Raw genomic sequence first — 17,284 nt, forward strand, 5'->3', positions numbered from 1 at the left:
AGCAGCTGCCTGCAACTGGACATCTGCAAAGGAAAACGGAACAAATACCAGCATCCAAAAGAAATATTTAAGCATCACCCTTTTGGTGTCCCCCATATGGCAAAAGTCACTTGAGGGTCAATGATGAAATAAAGCAACCATCAATATAACCTTTTCCCCCAGCTGACACATTTGCAAAAAATAGAAAACTGATAGAAAAGGCTGCTGTTGTGATAATAATACAGATTGCAGTGTGCTAATATTGGAACAGTTTAATAGGTTCACTAACACGTTAGTAAGGGACGCGGGTGGCGCTGTGGGTTAAACCACAGAGCCTAGGACTTGCCGATCAGAAGGTTGGTGGTTCGAATCCCCGCAACGGGGTGAGCTCCTGTTGCCTGGTCCCTGCTCCTGCACACCTAGCAGTTCGAAAGCACGTCAAAGTGCAAGTAGATAAGTAGGTACCACTCCTGCGGGAAGGTAAACAGTGTTTCCGTGCACTGCTCTGGTTCGCCAGAAGTGGCTTAGCCATGCTGGCCACATGACCCGAAAGCTGTACACCAGCTCCCTCGGCCAGTAAAGCGAGATGAGCAACCCCAGAGTCGGCCACGACTGGACCTAATGGTCAGGGGTCCCTTTACCTTTAACATGTTAGTGTTTTGTATACAGATCCCCCCATCCTACAGAAGTTGATACATGCAAGCCACATAAGAAGAACCTGCTAGATTGCCCATTTAATCCAGCATCCTGTTCTTACAGTGGCCAACCAGATGTCCTTCAGAAACCAGCAAGCAGAATTCAAGGACAACAGCACTCTCCCTCCCTGTGGTTTCCAGCAACTGGTATTTGGAAACATTGCTTCCTCCAGCTGTGGAGGGCACAGCATAGCCATTCTGGCTAGTAGCATTGATAGCCTCCATGGCCCTCTTTTAAAGCCATCAAGGTTGGTGGCCATCACTGCCTCATGAGGGAGTTCCATACATGAAGACGTACTCTATGATACCTATCTGCAACCTGTTGTAGCACAGTTCAGGAAAGGCTTTCCCTCTCGATTCTGCTCATTGTGCAAACTGGCTAATCACAAATAGGTCTCCTCATGGCCCTGTAGAATTGAACTGGGTTCACCTGCAGGTAAGTGAGATCAGGGTTGCAGCTTTGTTTCTTGAGTAAACCTGATCAGCATCACGCTTGCTCATTAATTTATATATAACCTATTGGCAGAGTTTTTCTCTTTTTAAAAATATATTTTTATTATTTTTTATTGAAAGTTTCCCAAAAACATACAACATATTTTCTTATACAATGTTTTGGACTTCCATCAACCACGTCAGAAGATTTTTCAGTCTTTATCACTTAATCTGCATTTCATTCATTTCACTATTACTTTTAATAGTCCTTCACTAATAATTCTCTTCATGCTTTTCTCTGCAATATTTCACATAGTCCTCCTTACAAAACGTCTTGTAGTCCTACTAGCGTAATCTGTTGATTACAATTGCTTTTCAAATAATTCACATATTTACTCCAGTCCTCTGAGAATCTCTGATCCCACAGGTTTCGAATCCTTCCTGTCATTTTATCTAATTCTGCGTAGTCCATTAATTTCGTCTGCCATTCTTATTTCCTCGATAGTTCTTCTGGTTTCCATTTCTGTGCCAATAGTACTCTTGCTGCCGTTATATATCGGCAAAGTTTTTATAATCACCGGAGCCATTAAGTGCATGCACGCCCAATCGCCGTGCAGATAATTCCAACATTATCAAGGCATATTATTGCCCGCCCTCTTTAGCCCCGTTTCCCCCCGAAAAGAAAAGTCTAAATTCAAAATCGCCCTCATCCAAGCAGAGGCAGAACAGGCTTGGGAGCAGCTGTTCAGCGCGGGGCACGCTGGGAGTCGTAGTTCCCGAAGGATTCCGGGGGTGGGTGGGCGGGGCTTCCGGAGGCGTGCTTGCCTATCGGCGGGGCAGGGAACGTAGCGCGCCGGAACTTGCGTTGTCGAGGCGCGCGCGGGGGCCTCTGGGACTCGTAGTTCCCCGCCTCTGAGGGCGAGAGAAGGCGGCGCTGTCCCGGGCGAGATGGCCGGAGGAGACGGGGCTGCGCTCAGAGTGGGCGTCGCCGTCCAGGCGGGGAGTGAGGCCGCCGGGCTCTGACCGCCGCCTCGACCTCCGAGGGATGGAGGTTGCGGGGCCGGAGGAGAGCAGGTCAGAAGGCGAAGGGGGGCAGCAGGGCCGGGAAGGGGGGGGCTGAGGTAACCGGGGGTGGGGCTGGTTGGGGGGCGGGAAGTAGGCGAGGCAATGGGGGGGGAGCTAATTAATTGAAGAGGGGTGTGAGCGCTGAGGGAAATGAAATGACATGCAGTGGGGGGGGGGAGTCAGAGCTGAGGGGAGATATTTGGGGGGCGGGGAGTTAATGGGGGCGCTAAGTGCGTGGAGTGGGGTGTGGGTAGTTATAGGGGGAGCTGAGGCAGTGGGGCGGGGAGTGGGGGAGCTAATTAATTGAAAAGGGGTGTGGGAGCTGAGGGAAATGAAATGACATGCAGTGGGGGGAATCAGTTGGGGGTCAGAGCTGAGGGGATATATTTGGGGGGAGGGGAGTTAATGGGGGGCGCTAAGTGGGGTGTGGGTAGTTATTGGGGGAGCTGAGGCGATGGGGCGGCGGGAGGGGAGTTTGCTGAGGCATTGCGGGTGGGGAGTGAGTTGTGGGGCCGGGAAAGAGCCCATGATGGTGGTGGTGGGGGCTATTTGTGGGGAGAGGGGAGTTTGCTGAGGCGGGGAGGGCAATGCGGGCGGGGTGGGGAGTTACATGGCTACCCTGCCATGGGAAATAGCCCGTTTTGGGATGGGACCTTGCGTGACAGTGGGGCAGGAGTTGTAAGCCTCAAGTGATTAGGAGATGAAAACGCATAACTCCTCTATGGAGGTCTTGAAGAGGTTGTGTATAGTCTGGGATCTCCCTACCAGATATAAGAAATAACTTAAGAGTAAGGGTGGAGATGGTATTTCCATGGAGGCGCAGATTGCAGCTATAACAAAGGCGGCATTTTTCCATCTCCGCCAAGCTAAGCAGTTGGCTCCTTACCTCTCTCGCCCTGACCTAGCCACTGTGATCCACGCGACGGTCACCTCCAGACTGGATTATTGTAACTCGCTCTACGTGGGGCTGCCCTTGAGACTGACCCAGAAACTCCAGCGGGTGCAGAATGCTGCAGCGAGACTCCTTACGGGGTCTTCGCTGCGAGATCACATTCACCCGGTGCTATACCAGCTGCACTGGCTCCCGGTGGAGTACAGGATCAGGTTTAAGGTGCTGGTTTTAACCTTTAAAGCCCTATACGGCCTAGGACCCTCGTACCTACGGGACCGCCTCTCCTGGTATGCCCCACAGAGAAACTTACGGTCTTCAAATAAAAACATCTTGAAGGTCCCAGGCCACAGAGAAGTTGGGCTGGCCTCAACTAGAGCCAGGGCTTTTTCGGCTGTGGCTCCGACCTGGTGGAACACTCTGTCACAAGAGACTAGGGCCCTGCGGGACTTGAAATCTTTCTGCAGGGCCTGCAAGACAGAGCTGTTCCGCCAGGCCTTTGGCCAGGGCACAGCCTGACTCCCTCCCTCGGCAATCTTCGCGGAGCTCTGGCCCAATGGTGGCCAGTGGCTTGAATGTAATTAATTTTATAATGAATGATTTTAGAGTGTTGTTTGTGTTGTACTTTTGTACTGTTTTATTGTTGTTAGCCGCCCTTAGCCCGGCTTCGGCTGGGGAGGGCGGGATATAAATAAAATTTATTATTATTATTATTATTATTATTATTATTATTATTATTATTATCCAAGAGTCACATCATCAATGGTATAAAGATAAACTAAGCTAAAAAGGATAATTTGCCCTTCTAAATTCAAAATGTAAACAGCTGACCATGGCTACAAGCCGTAGCTCTTTATCATGCTAATCTCCGAACATTTATTTGGAAAAGGGCAAAGAATTCGATGTTACATTGTAGTAAAGCAATACTGTATTACAGTACAGTGGTACCTCGGGTTACATACGCTTCAGGTTACAGACTCCACTAATCCAGAAATAGTACCTCGGGTTAAGAACTTTGCTTCAGGATGAGAACAGAAATCGTGCTCCGGCGGCACGGCAGCAGCAGGAGGCCCCATTAGCTAAAGTGGTGCTTCAGGTTAAGAACAGTTTCAGGTTAAGAACGGACCTCCGGACGAATTAAGTACTTAACCCGAGGTACCACTGTATATTGTATGTGGTGGAGGAGGAGGAGGTGTGGGAGGAGGAGGATGGAGAAGGGAGTTCGGTTGTGTCACTAGGAGGTGTGTGCCGGAGTCTCTTCAGCAGGGCTTTTTATGTTTGAACAACGGAAAGGTTGTGTAGGACTGACCCAGATTCACTTACTGAGGCAGGAATTTCCTTGCAAGCTCACAAGTTTAGAGAAAAGGAAAATGAAAGAGGGTGGGCGAGCATTACAGAGAGGTATAAAATTATGCATGGTGTGAAGAAAGTGCGAAGAGAGGTTTTTCTCCTTCTCTCGTAATACTAGAACACTAGTATGTCAAGGAGATAAAGAACTATACAACTTTTAGAAGACATCTGAAGGCAGCCCTGTATCAGGAAGTTTTTAATGTTTGATGCTTTATATATTCTATAAGTTGCCCAGAGTGGCTGGGGAAACCCAGCCAGGTGGGCGGGGTATAAATAAAATAATAATAATAGTAATTACTAGAAGCTGAATGTTGGAAGATTCAGGACAGATAAAAGAAACTACTTGTTCACATGGCGCCTGGTTAAAACTATGGAACTCACTGCCACAGGAGGCAGTGATGGCCACCAACTTGGATGGCTTCAAAAGAGGATTAGACAAATTAATGGAGGATAAGGTCATCAGTGACTGCTAACCCTGATGACTATGTTCTATTTGCTAGGAATTTTAGTTGGGGAGTGTGCTGTCATTCTGCTTCCAGTCTATCCTTGGATATCTCATTGGCTGCTTATGAGGACAGTCTTGGACTAGATGGGCCATTGACCTAATTGAGTAGGGCTTCTTACACAGAACTCTTTATCAGACTGCATGTTTTAATTTTTTGTAAAGGAGGGGGAAAACACTTTGTTGGGGCCAAACAAGATTCATGCTAGTAAGTAAAGAACCATGCTTTATTTCACTTTAAAAAAACAAAGCAAAGCTGATTGTTGGAATCTAGCTTGAAGAAGAGTTCTGTAGAACTTTAAAACTCCCACATGTCTCCCATATGATGTGAAGTTCACTGGGTATGTAGATGACAGGGCAGCCACTGAGGCCCATTGCAAAAGAACATCAGTCACATAAATATTTAGTTTATTTGCAACTCTTTTGGGGGGCAGAAATCATGTTGCTTATTTACTGTTGTACATTTTAATATCTATATAATGTCCCATATGTGTTTAGTGATTGCTGTGCAGTATGCAGAAACTCCATTATTTTCCTGTGGAAATCTCACGCCATTAACAATAAATTGTGCAGACCAGAATATTTTGCTTCTGGTAGCTGAGTTGTCAAAGAACTTGACTTTCATGGGGAGGGGTGAAGTCACTAAAGGAGTGTGCAAAAGATACTTTGAACATATATTTCTGCCCTACCTAGAGTCAGATAACTGGTTCATTGGTCCATCATTGTCTGTTCTGATTGGCATCAGGTTTCCCAGATCTCAAGTTGGGGTTATTTCAAGCCCTGCAGGCTGAGATTGTTTAACTGGAGATAATAGCAATTGCAAAGCATATGCCTAACCCCTGAATTGTGGGGTCTTGCAATTTGGATCAGTGGGATTTAGGAACAGGGATTAGGACCAGGCAATAATAGATATAAGAGGAACTAGCAAAGGGTTTGTGTGTACGTGGGTGGGAAGTAATATCAAAGGGTATTCTTTCGCTGCTCAGTGGAAATTCAGTCTCATCATCTGACTTTTACTAGATACTTTTCTTTTCATGCTTTTCTGCATGCTTAAGGACTAGAAACTTGCTATCTTAATCATTCAATGGAACACAAGAAGACACAGGAGGGTAGAAATTTGGTGTACAGTGGTACCTCTGGTTACGTACTTAATTTGTTCCAGAGGTCCATTCTTAACCTGAAACTGTTCTTAACCTGAAGCACCACTTTAGCTAATGGGGCCTCCTGCTGCTGCCGCGCCGCTGCTGCGCAATTTCTGTTCCCATCCTGAAGCAAAGTTCCTAACCCGAGGTACTATTTCTGGGTTAGCAGAGTCTATAACCTGAAGCATATGTAACCCGAGATACCACTGTACTTTGACTTGGGCAACTTGTTGAAAAGGCACCATTAAAAAAAGCCTTTATGGACAACCTCAGGGTAGCCTCTGTTAGGATCTCCTGCATTAAACAAGGTTGGTGATCAGTAGAATATGTGTGTGGAATATTTCTGAGAGATAGAGATTGATTTGGGAAAGAGCAGACTTACGTTGCAAGGTATGAATATAGCTTTTAGTGAAAACTGTCTTCTCAGAATTTAAGAGAAAAAAGCAGGCCAATAGGGTGTCAGCTTTTGAGTAACACAGAACACTATGAAGCACTTTCAATGGCTGTGATTGTTTCTCTCCCCGCCCTGACACCTGCGTGTCAAAGGTATACACTAAAATGTAAAGCGCTCCTAAATCTTGATAAAAGAGATAAGGGCTTAGTCATTTTCAACAGTTGCCTAATTAAAACTTTGCTCTAGAGTTATGTGTAACTCAAAATTTTGCACAGGGCTACAGGCCAACAGAAGGCAGGCCCATCAAAGGCTGCTGTTGTGTTACCTAGTTTGGCTGGTCATTCGTGCATTTCAGGGACAAGGGGGTGGGGGAGAGCTGGGCCTTCCTCCCTGGAAACCCACCTGCTTTGCATTGCTAAGCTTGATGACTTTTATACGTACCCTCCATGACACCAATGCTGTCAAGCTCTGGCATAATCTGTGCAGGTGAAGACAGACGTCAGAACTTGTTTGTACAGAGACCTTTTGCATCTATGTTAGCTCAGTTTAGACAATTTACAATGCAATATTCATTGTTTACATAGAATTATGCCCTGTTGAGTTCAGTGACGCTTACTCCTGAATCAGTTAAGTGTAAAAAGAATTGCAGCTTTAGTGACTAGTTTGGATTTTTTCCTATCTCTAAATCATAAACCTAGCCAATTTATAGATAAACCTAATGCATGCCTCTTGCGTACTTCAGGTGTGTGAAATGTTTTAATTGTTTTAAGATAATTTGTATCCTTCCTTACCATTTTTTTAAAACGGGGGAACCATGGCATGCTCTCCTCCCTGAACTGCAGCTGGCACCGACATCATTCAGTACTAGCTAAATACCTATCTCTTCATCTGGGCCAATTAGTGGCAATAGGGGTGAAATATTGAGGCCAGCAGGATATAAAATATATTTTAAACGCATAGGAGGTGTTGAATAACTCTTTCATTAAAACAAGTAAAAAAAAACTCCCAAAACAAGTGAAAGTAAAAAAGGTGTAAAAGGCAGCATGTCAGACTAAAAACCAGTCAGCATAATAGCTAGCATATAGGTGAGTGGAAAACTTGCTTAAATAGGCTAAACTAGGCAGCACAAAGTACAAAAGAAGGTGGTCAGACAAACCACCTGTAGAAAGGAATTCCATTTGTGCATACTTTTTGCATGGAATCCACTCCCACAAGACACAATGATGGTCACCAACTTGAATGGCTTTAAAAGAGTAGCTGTCAATGGCTACCAGTCAGAATGGTTTGCGTTCTTCTGCCTCCAGGGTTGGAGTCATTATTTCTCTGAATACTGGTTGCTGGGAATCACAAGGGGGGCAAGTGCTGCTGCACTCACATCCTGCTTTGCAGGCTTCCCTAATTGGCCACTGCTTGCTGGGCTAGAAGGCACTGTATCCTGACCCAGCAACTAGACTCTGATGGTTTTCTTAAGTGTGGCATGGCCACAGAAAAGGCCCTGTTGAACTTCCCCAGGAATTTTACCTCGGCCTGTGTTGGAACACAGAGAAGAACCTCTCCTTTGGAGCGTAGGAAAGATGTTACGGAAGGTGGCCGTCTTTCATAAAACAGGGGTGACAATTCCCTACATTTCATAGACTCGTAGAGTTGGAAGGGACCATGAGGGTCATCTAGTCCAACCCCCTACAATGCAGTAAGCATCGCCCAACATGGGGCATGATTCTGGACCTTTCCCAGTTCTTCATCATGAGGATGATGCTATCGATGACTGATATGTGAACTTTTGCCCTGCATCTTTTCATGCCCATGACTGAGAGAAGCCCTAGGGGAATGTGAAAACTGTCCTACTCTAGTAATGTTCTTCCAAACCAACATTTTTGAAATAGTGGCATGACAATGGCTGCTATTAATGATGGCAAAATGCATCCTCCAGGTTCAGATGCTGTGTGCCTTCAAATTCCAGCTGCTGAAGAACAAGAGCAAGAGATAGCTGTGGCCAGCATGTCTCTGCTCAAGGGCTTGCTGTAGGCATCTGGTTGGCCAATGTGGGAAATGGGATGCTGGGCTAGATAACTAGGTCTGATAAGTTGCCCATCTCATAAGGAAAGGACCCTGTTCACCCACTCCCTCCTTGCTTCAGCTCCTGTCCTGTTGCAAAGACTGTGCTAGTTAATAACATCAGGGTTTTATTAAGGTGAAAGTTGCCCTAATGTGTGACTGTGGCCACAGCCATTGTGCATGCTGGTTTACGGTCTGTTTTCTCTCAGCCTGTCAGCTCTCTCTTTCCCCACGCCAATTTGGTTGGAAGGAAAGTTAGCTGATTGTGAATCATCTGTCAACTTAGATCATTGCCGTAAGATTTAGTTTCCATTTCCCAGGAGAACCAGCTTTATGGGAGGAATAGGCTTGATGGCATAAGCCAATTTGCTGCTCGTTGTCTTGGAAACCAAACTCTTGCATTCAAAAAGGTTTGTGTTTAAGTCTCCGCTTTTCAGGCAACCTTTTCAAGTTGGGAGACAAGCAGGAACGGCCCTTTCAGAGTTCCTGGTGGGTGTCCCTCAATAGCAACTTTTGGATGAGAGTCCTTTTCAGAAACAATTAAATGAACCAAAAAGGATAATATTATTTTTCTCTGCAAAAATAGCTGTAGGCCTTGGGAAGTTCTGGATGTGGACTTGGTCTGTATGTCCTGACTTTGTGTATCCCACACATTGCAGGCATTAAGAACATAAGATTCCTGCTGGATCAGACCAAAGGCCCATCTTTCCAGCATCCAGTTCTCACAGTTGCCAGCCAGATGGCTATGGGCTCCCTGCAAGCAGAACCCTAGATCAACAGGGCTGTCCCCTCCGGCCGTTTCCAGGCTCTTCTTATCCCTCTTGCTCTGAAATGTAGCTTATAGGGGCACATGATTGTGTTTTCTCATCTGCAGCCAAACGTTGGCACAGTGAATTCCAAGGACTTCGGTGCTCTTCATACATGAACACATTTGGACAGCAAGTGACAACTGTTTTGCTTGAACACACATTTTGTGTGCCACCCTGCCATTTCTGTGTGTATTGTTGTTTTGCTGCTGAGGCTGCTTAGTTGATATTATTATTATTATTATTATTATTATTATTATTATGCTTTTCCAGCATGAGAGCCAGGATGGTGTAGTGGTTAAGAGCGGTGGACTTGTAATCTGGTGAACTGGGTTTGCTTCCCCACTCCTCCACATGCAGCTGCTGGGTGACCTTGGGCCAGTCACACTTCTCTGAAGTCTCTCAGCCTCACTCACCTCACAGAGTGTTTGTTGTGGGGGAGGAAGGGAAAGGAGATTGTTAGCCGCTTTGAGACTCCTTAAGGGGAGTGAAAGGCGGGATATCAAGTCCAAACTACTACTACTACTACCACTACTACTACTACTACTACTACTACTCTTCTTCTTCTTCTTCTTCTTCTTCTTCTTCTTCTTCTTCTTCTTCTTCTTCTTCTTCCTGGTTTGTAAGTCATTCTGGGAACTCAATTTGGGTGGAAGATGCAGGGTAGAAATGGTTTACAGGGTAGAAATGGAATACAGAGAACATTAAATACAATTTTGGCTCAGTGGGATGCCTTCTTGAAAAAGCAAAAAACAAATTTAAAAAATGGCATTCTAGTGTAGTAGAGTGACTCATTTGTAGGAATGTGACAGATCTGTTGCTGTTCTTTAAGCCAGCTTTGCAAGGACTTGCTGAGGAAGCGATTCTCTTCCCCACCCCCTGCCGCTCTTCTCCCTTCTCTTGCTGCCCTGCCCTGATTCGTCACCATTTGTCCTGGGCTCTCCGGCTGATAATTGCCAGCTCAGTATTTGAACACATATTGGTAGCAGTAATTGGAACACAGCAGCTCTCTTGTAAGGAAGTTCAGGTGTTCTGGGGTGGAGTTGCGGGATCCAAGGAAGAGTGGCTGAGATCATTCTGCATAAAAGCTCGTGTATGGCAGAAATGTGCACAGCTAGCCCAAAACTGTGGTTGTGAGCATTTGGACCCCAAACTTACCTCCTGTTCATACAGTTTCTCCCGGTTGTGGCCATGTGTGTGGTTGTGGGGAGAAAGAGCACTGTTAAGGAAGTCATAAGAATGTGGCATTTGTAGATAAGAGACTGATTCAAAAACAATTCCTATCTGCCATAAGAAAGTAGCAAATTACCAGAGTGCTTCATTCATGTCATTCAGGATGTGGTCTGCATAAGCTTTTACTAAACATGCTCTTGCAATTTTTAAACTGCTCTGCAGGGAAGACATGATATCTTCCCTGTGGTTGTGATTTTACTCTCATTTTCATGAGCCTGAGACTTGACAATCCTTGGACTTTATGACAATAATATGTATAGAAGGTTAATAGTAATATGATATGTTATTGCCATCAGGAATTACAGTTTTATTACATATAATGTTATGTTACTTTACAGTCTTTTACATGTGTGCTGTGGTGTTATGAGCATTCATAAAAGCAATGAACAAATGCAGCTCCTGTCCTAGGGCAGCCTTCTGGGTTTTTTTGGGCTTTGGTTGGGGTTTTTGTGTCTGTCCAGGGTTGTCCACTTCTATTTTTAATATTCAAGGCAGGTTCTCTGGTGCAGACAAAAACAGGAGGAGGCTTCTAAATATAATCCTGGCTCAGAGCCTGCCAGTCCTCTTTTCTGTTCTCTGGCTTACAAAGCCCTCGACCCTAAACTCCACCACCCTCAGTTGCCCCAAAGCTCCCTGCTTCGTTTAAACACTTTTGGCCCCCTGTCTGGGGCACCCTCCCAGAACACCATACATGGCATGATCTCTCACTCTTGCACCCCCCCCCCCAGTTTCCATTACTGAATTTGCTTGACTCCTCACCCCAATTTAATGTAATGGTATTCGTGTAGGGACGCGGGTGGCGCTGTGGGTTAAACCACAGAGCCTAGGACTTGCCGATCAGAAGGTCGGCGGTTCGAATCCCCGTGACGGGGTGAGCTCCCCTTGCTCGGTCCCTGCTCCTGCCAACCTAGCAGTTCGAAAGCACGCCAAAGTGCAAGCAGATAAATAGGTACTGCTCCAGCAGGAAGGTAAACGGCGTTTCCGTGCGCTGCTCTGGTTCACCAGAAGCGGCTTAGTCATGCTGGCCACATGACCCAGAAGCTGTACGCCGGCTCCCTCGGCCAGTAAAGTGAGATGAGCGCCGGAACTCCAGAGTCAGCCATGACTGGACCTAATGGTCAGGGGTCCCTTTACCTTTACCTATTCGTGTATGTGAAATGCTGGCCTTCTACCCAACAGCGGTATCTACTCACATAAGACTAATAAACAATTAAAACACAAAGAGCGCAGTGCAAACCAAGCAGTGGAAGAAGAAAACACACGTTCATTCCATGTTACTTTTGCTGCTACCCCTCCCCTTTCTGCTTTGCTGTCATAGAATATAAGCTGCTTGGAGAAGTGATTCACCACCACTCTTGCTTATCTTCCGTTGTAAGATAGCTGTGGCCGTTCTTGGGCCAAAATAATAATAATTTATTTAAGGATGTTTATTACGTAACTGCTTATTAGGCGCACTTAAGTGGTTTACATAATATTCCTATCACAATCAGCAGATTTTTGTAAAAAGTTATGATAAGAGGAAAAGGCAATTACCGGTACTGTAGTTCGTTTTAGAAGATGCTACTGCTTCTCACTCCGCCCCCCACCCAAGGCAAACATGGTCCTTGAGACGCTCCTGTAGTGGGAAGCCACTAGGAGAGCTGGATGGTGGTACATCTCCAAGCTTTCCCCCACTCCTCATAGCTTGGCCACTGTGGTCCTGGCACTGGTAACCTCTGGAATGAATTACTGCAGTGTGTTCTATGTGGGGCTTCCCTTGGGCTTAGTCCACAAGCTGGTGCAGACTGCAGCAGGTAGGTTGTTGCTTGGCCCACCCTGTTGACGCCACTCCTGCTGAGGGAACTGAAATGGCAGCCAATATGTTACTGGGCACAGTTCAGTGCTCTGCTTTAGGCATTTAAAGCCATAAATAACTTGGTGCCAGCTTGCTTGAGGGTCTGCCTCACCATCTATTTCAGCAAGTGCACTTCTCACATGGGCACTGCTGAGCGTATCTCCTGCCATGGCGGTATACTTAGTAAGTATTGGAAAGAGGGCTTTTAGTGTTGCAGCTCCAGCCTTCTATAATTGGTTGCCTACTGTGTTTAAGCAAGCATCTAGCACCATGATATTTAGGCATTTATTGAAGACTTAAAAAAAAAAAATCTTTCCTTGAAGTGGGAGCCTGTCATTTTATGGAATCTTAAAAGGAACTGGTTTTATTGTGTACATAGAGTCTGTGTTAGTATTTTAATCTCTTTGTTATCTTGCTGTACACCACCTTTGTAGCTTTTGGCTATGAATCAGTTTATAGATCTGCAAATAAAATAAAAATCATCCTTTGTAAAGCACCATGTACACAGATGGTTATACGTAACCAGTAAATAATATAATAATCAAGTTCTTAAATGGCCTCTCTGTATTGCAGCTCTGGTATTATTATTTAAAAGTAAGATCCTCATCAGTTTTAGGATGCACTCAGTGAAATTTTCTCCCATGGTGGTTCTAAAGTTCTGTTGAATGGGAACCAAAGATCCATCTTGCATTTCATTCATGTCTCCAGGAAATACAGAAACAGGTCATGAAGGCTTGGGCCTCCCTGCACAGCAGCAAGTATTCAGAGATAGACTGCCTCTGAACCTGAAGGTTCTGTTTAGCTATTACGGCTATTAGCCGTTGACAGCCCAAAGCTCTGTGAATCTGGCTACTTCCTCTTTAAAGCTACTAGCCACTGCCACATCTTTTGGGAGTGAATTCTATAAGTTAATTATGTGCTGTGTGAAGAAGTGCTTGTTTCTGACTCTCCTGAATCTCTTACCTGTCAATGGGTATGGGGATAGCTCAGTTGGTAGAGCATCTTTCGCCCAATGTGGGGCTCGAATCTCAGGGCTGTGGGTTTGAGCCCCACATTGGGTGAAAGATTCCTGCATTGCAGGGAATTGGACTAGATGATCCTCGTGGCCCCTTCGACCTCTATGAATCTGTGTGAGAGACGTTGATGATTCTATCCTGCCCTACCTCCCAAAGGAATTTCTGTGTCTGCTTTTCTCCAGACCACGATAAGCTTATAATTTATAATTTACCCTTTTAAGCGTTCTTTCTTTAAAAAAGAAGAAGAAATGCTGTTAAAGTGTGGCTGTCACAAGGGAAAATGCTTGGGAGGAAGCTCTCCTACCAGGACTGCAGCAGAGGAGCTGTCGCGCCATCTGTCCTGGCATAAGTAGTTGCATTGGAACAGCGTGGATGGGGTTTCTGTTGAACTTGAACTGGTGACACCACATCCTGCTTATGTTACTGTTTTTCCACAATGATGACATTGTAAAGGGTCACAAAGCAGCGAGGAAATTTTGCCTGCGCAACAGAACTGATGGTCTGCATTTTTCAGGAAGGAGCACTGGAAGTTGCTGGGCAACCTGAAGACTACTGTGGAAGGTTTGGTGTCTATAAACAATCCCAACGTCTGGTCTAAGTATGGTGGCTTGGAGCGACTCTGCAGGGACATGCACAGCATTCTGTATCATGGGCTCATTCCAGACAAGGTAGGCTTTCTCGGCTTTCTCTGGAGTTTATACTCTTGCTTCTGCTTTAGCAGGTGGTTATCTTGACCGGTGTTCACCTGGGACAGCCATCAAATGGATCCCTTAATCATCTTGTCTAAAATCTGACCTAGATGTCATGTCTTGGACGAGAATAGATAGGAATGTTAGTAGTCGGGTTGCATCCACAGAACAAGATGCTAAGGAAGAAGCGAGGCAAGACTGAGACCTGGGCCAACTAATGTTTGTTTTTGTAAAAAAAGAAAAAAAAGGGGGGGGAGCAGGTATAGTAGAGCTGTGATCCAAGAGTTAGTTAGATCACATTTCCTTTCCTAGGTGACCTTAGGCAAGCCCTTTTGTCTCCCCATCTGCAGTCATTTTCAGTGTTCAGTCCTTCCTGTCTCCAGGGTGATAGCTCCTGCTTTCCCTGTAGAGGATCACCTGGGAAATAGGTTCTCTCTGAACTGGAAGGTTTTGTTCTCTTCACACTGTTCATGATTTTACGAAGCTCCATCATGCCTCCCCTGCACATTCATACACATTTTTTAGAGTAGTGGTACTTCTGAGCATGCACATAAGAGCACCAGGCCAATGGCCCACCTAGTCCAGCATCCTGTTCTCACAGTGGCTGACCAGATGCCTGTGGGAAGCCTGCAAGCAGGACATGAGCACAACGGCACTCTGCCCACCTGTGATTCCCAGCAGCTGCTATTCAAGGCATGTTGCCTCTCGTGGTGGAGGTGGAATATAGCCATTGTGGCATTGATAGCCTTGTCCTCTATGAATTGGTCTAGTCCTCTAGTCTAGACATCGTTCCCTAGCTGTGCTGCCATTAAATGTCGAACAGCATTAATACCTTCCCTCCTGCAACAACTAACAGTTTCTTTTGCCACTGTAGTTGCAAGAATAAATCATTAACTTGCCTTTATCATCTTGTGGAATGGAATATTGTCCTTTTGAGATAATAATTAGTAATAATCTGTTCTGTAGGGCTTTTGCAGTCCTCCAGAGATAAAATCAGGCTGTTGGTTGCAGTACAGGCAACTACCCCCATTTTGTGCGGGGTTTGCATTCCTGACCCTTGCACACATTGGTGGAGCTTGTGTAAGTGCTCTCCTCCCTGTTACGCCCCTGCCCTGTTATGCCCCGACCCACACCTTTTTCTGGGCACTTCTAGGTTGTGGCGATGCATATGTGCACAGTTGCACATATTTTGAACATGCACAAAACAATCATTGCTTGTAGTAGATAAGCTGTAACCAAAGTTACTAGTGATCAGTGCATTTTCTCCATAGAGAGAAGAAATCAGCATCTTGGGAATTTTGGCACAGTTAAATAAGAGCATGAATGCACACACCTTAAGGTTCCTACATCCATGCAAAATCTGGTATCTTGAAAGCCTTGGTATTGTTGCTTCAAAAATACACTGATTCTTATTTGGTTCAGTGTTATATTAATGTTGGCTGCTCTAGAAAACGTGTTCTTGTTTATAAAACTGTAGCTGTCAGGATATGTAGTGTGGTGTTTGCTTTGGCCTTCCTGTCTAACCTAATTTAGTTCCATTTGTATTTGCACCATTCATTGTCTGCTCCATCCATACAGCTGCTAATATACATTTATTAGCCCCCTTGATAATTTTAATCAGAAAGACAGGATATAACTGTTCCCGCTTTAAAAATATATAATTTGTTGCCTGGGAAAGGTTGAGCCATAACAATGTAATTAAGATGTTATATTCTTGGGCAGGGTTATTAAGCAGGTAGTCACAGACCAGATCCAGATGCTGTTGGAGGAAGTGGGTGTTTTCAGATCCATTTCAATTGGGTTTTAGGCCCGGTTTGGGCACAGAAACTGCTTTGGTTACCCTGTATGACTTCTGTTAAGAGGAAGACAGGGGAAATGTGTACTCATTAGTTCGCCTCAGCCTCTCAGCAGCTTTCCATCATGGTATCCTTCTGGAGTGACTGTCCAAGTTAGGGGTAGGTGGCACCAGTTTTCGGTATTTCCGGTCCTATTTGGATGGCCATTTCCAGAGGGTGATAACTGGGGAGCGCTCTTCAGCCTTGTGGAGCTTTCAGTGTGGGGTTCCTCAGGGTTCAGTTTTATCCCATATGCTCAGTGAGGTCATCCAGAGTTTCTGAAGAGAAGAAGAGAAGAGTTTGGATTTGATATCCCGCCTTTCACTCCCTTTAAGGAGTCTCAAAGCGGCTAACATTCTCCTTTCCCTTCCTCCCCCACAACAAACACTCTGTGAGGTGAGTGGGGCTGAGAGACTTCAAAGAAGTGTGACTGGCCCAAGGTCACCCAGCAGCTGCAGGTGGAGGAGCGGAGACGCGAACCCGGTTCCCCAGATTACGAGACTACCACTCTTAACCACTACACCACACTGGCAATATGTTGATGGCACAACACTTACTCTTGCCTCAAGCCTTTGTAGTTTTGTGAGTGTTGGTGTGTGTGTTTTCAAACAAACCATGGGTAAGGAAAACTATTGAATTTACACGTAATGTTAAGCCATGTTTAAAACAAGCCAAGTTTCATAAGCCATCAAAAACCTATGACTTCAAATCATTGGTTTTTGGCAATAAATAATAGGTAAGCTGCTGGGCAGGGTACACACATAACGCTAAAGCATAGTTTGATAAACTATGATTTAGCATTATGTACCAACCAGGTGATTGATTTGCTTAACCTGAATGCAGCATGTTCCAGACATCAGGAAGGCATTGAATTCTTGACTCTGTTCTTGTCTGACTTTTTGCAACTGCTTGAGAGAAGGAAGATGCAAATTAAGCTGTAACAGAGGTTATTTCAGAAGTAGCACTTCAGACCACCTGACATGTTTTGGTCCGTAGTTCATAATTGACAGCTGTAAAGGAGTTAATTTCCTTCCTCTTTCTAAGCCTGCCTCTTAATGAATCTGGTCTCTGATCACGTATTGAGCTGGCACTGCCAGGGGAATTTTTAACTCTCTGTATTTCCTGGGCAGGTGTGTTGCAGGCAGAGGGATTATTGGCAGTTTGTGAAGGACCTCCGTTGGCTGAGCCCACATGCTGCCCATCACATTGAAAAGGTGAGCTCATGTTTTGGGGAAAGAAGATCTTGGTTTTGCCAGGGGGTGGGGGACAAGTTTGTCAAGGTGAGCAGAAGTCACTTGCCTCGGTTGTTTTTAACCTTTACGGAAGGTCTGAAAGGCAAATCTTGCTGGGATTGTTTGCAGGAAGCCG

General features: G+C 45.4%; 1 protein-coding gene across 5 annotated transcripts in view; it reads left to right on the forward strand.

The window, feature by feature from the left end:
• The first annotated feature begins 2,017 nt into the window (after nucleotides 1-2,017).
• The window catches only part of RUBCN (rubicon autophagy regulator), a 44,584-nt gene continuing 29,317 nt past the window's right edge, over nucleotides 2,018-17,284 (forward strand). For 3 of the 5 annotated variants that reach the window (XM_053387328.1, XM_053387331.1, XM_053387332.1), the window contains exons 1-3: nucleotides 2,018-2,180; nucleotides 13,907-14,060; nucleotides 17,047-17,130. In XM_053387328.1, the coding sequence (XP_053243303.1) occupies nucleotides 2,152-2,180; nucleotides 13,907-14,060; nucleotides 17,047-17,130 (267 nt within the window). In that variant the 5' untranslated portion in view covers nucleotides 2,018-2,151. The remainder of the gene's footprint in view (nucleotides 2,181-13,906; nucleotides 14,061-17,046; nucleotides 17,131-17,284) is intronic. The other 2 variants (XM_053387329.1, XM_053387330.1) reach the window with 2 other exon arrangements.

The sequence above is a fragment of the Podarcis raffonei genome, chromosome 5 (genome assembly GCF_027172205.1).
Source record: "Podarcis raffonei isolate rPodRaf1 chromosome 5, rPodRaf1.pri, whole genome shotgun sequence".
Classification (NCBI taxonomy): domain Eukaryota; kingdom Metazoa; phylum Chordata; class Lepidosauria; order Squamata; family Lacertidae; genus Podarcis; species Podarcis raffonei.